The sequence below is a fragment of the Haliotis rufescens genome, unplaced genomic scaffold, assembly GCF_023055435.1.
Source record: "Haliotis rufescens isolate VD_foot unplaced genomic scaffold, xgHalRufe1.0.p SCAF_15, whole genome shotgun sequence".
Classification (NCBI taxonomy): domain Eukaryota; kingdom Metazoa; phylum Mollusca; class Gastropoda; order Lepetellida; family Haliotidae; genus Haliotis; species Haliotis rufescens.
Genome location: NW_025963835.1, coordinates 34,345,618 through 34,347,111, shown reverse-complemented (window position 1 = coordinate 34,347,111; position 1,494 = coordinate 34,345,618). Strand labels below are relative to the sequence as shown.

At 48.9% G+C, this 1,494-nt stretch overlaps 1 protein-coding gene across 1 annotated transcript; it reads right to left on the bottom strand.

The window, feature by feature from the left end:
- Nucleotides 1–386: 386 nt before the first annotated feature.
- Nucleotides 387–994, bottom strand: LOC125379968 (60S ribosomal protein L22-like). Its single transcript, XM_048395893.1, has 2 exons — nucleotides 841–994; nucleotides 387–757 (listed from the first exon to the last, which is right to left on the bottom strand). Exons 1-2 carry the CDS (start codon nucleotides 992–994, stop codon nucleotides 387–389), a joined length of 525 nt encoding a protein of 174 aa, XP_048251850.1.
- Between the last annotated feature and the right edge of the window lie 500 nt (nucleotides 995–1,494).

The following is a 1,494-nucleotide window of genomic DNA, read 5'->3' as shown; positions in this document are numbered from 1 at the left end:
TTGTGGCATGGCATTCATAGACCGTCATTGCCCTATGATGTCTGTGACTCAACTGAAGGAAGGGCCAGCGGGTTCGCCTGCTTTAATGAAGTCTCCTCTCCTCTCTTCTAGAAAATGTCTCGCCACAGTCTGAACACGATGTGGACTCCATGACGTCTTACATGTCACTGACGATGTGATAAGACTCTATCCTATGTTCGGGGTGACTGATGACACTAGGCAACTGAGCCTTGCAAGCATGGCCTGACTCTTTTTATCTATTTTTTCAACGAGCATGCGCACAGACAGACACTGTTTAATCACTGTTTAATGATGAACAATAACAACTTCAACTTAGATACAATGGGTACAATGAGAAACAATGTCAAAGCGGGCTACAATCATCGTCACAGGTCTGCTCGATGATGCTGGTGGTGATGATAGTGCTGCTGTTGCTGATCCTGATGATAAATGGTGCAATCAATGGTGAATGGTGCTGAGTGTACTGCTGGGACGAGTGTTGCTGCTGCTGCTGCTTCTGCTGCTGCGGGTGTTGGTGCTGCTGCTGCGGGTGTTGTTGCTGCTGCTGCTGCCTCTGCTGCTGTGAGTGCTGCCACTGCGGTTAGTGCCACGACGAGTGCTGCTACTGCTTCTGCTGCTAGTGAGGGTGTTGCTTCTGGTGCCTCTGCTGCTGCGAGTGTTGTTGCTGTGGATGCTGCTGTAGTCGCTGCTGCTGTGGGTGTTGTTGCTGCCGCTGCTGCTGCAGGTGTTTCCTTTCCTTTTCCACAAGTGGTCCCATGGTGGGGATCCAAATGGCATACCCCGGAGGCAATGTCCCCACGACTGTCTCTACCTTCTCACCTATCGCGGCATGGAAAACTGCGTGCAAGGCACTCGATCTCAGCATCAGGGTATGCAGAACTAACTGATCCTCGATGATGTCCTCCATTTCAAGACGCCCGGCATCGGTCATCAGACTTTGATGTTCATGGTTTAGAACAGCCTCGAACTCCATGGTTAGTCTCCTCCCAACTTCTGTTCCGCTTTCATCTCTTTGAGGAGGTAGTAGTAGTAGTTTTCCCAGCGGAGCATGATGCTGTTGCCTGGAAAGTTCAGTGAAAAGTGATGCCAAGAGAACGTCTGTCGTTTTTAAAGGCACTGAATCCCTGCTTCCTGATTGGTGGAAAATCCAGCCTTCTCATTGGTGAAGAACCCGACCTTCTCATTGGATGGTTTCTGTCCCACACGGCACCCCGTGTGGCACACCCGCTGTGTTTCTTTACCATAGGGTCAGGCTTGTACCATGGGAGAGAAAGCACAACGGCGTTTCGACCAATCAGGGATGTAGTGTTCATGTCAATAGGTTGAGAATGTAGTGTCCTTGTAGACAGGTTGAGCATGTAGTGTCAATGTAGACTTCATCTTTAACCTTACACACTGAATGAGTTAATGAATACTACACACACTGGCTAAACATAAGTAGATATCGTAAACTGTTCACAAATGGTAAAGTAG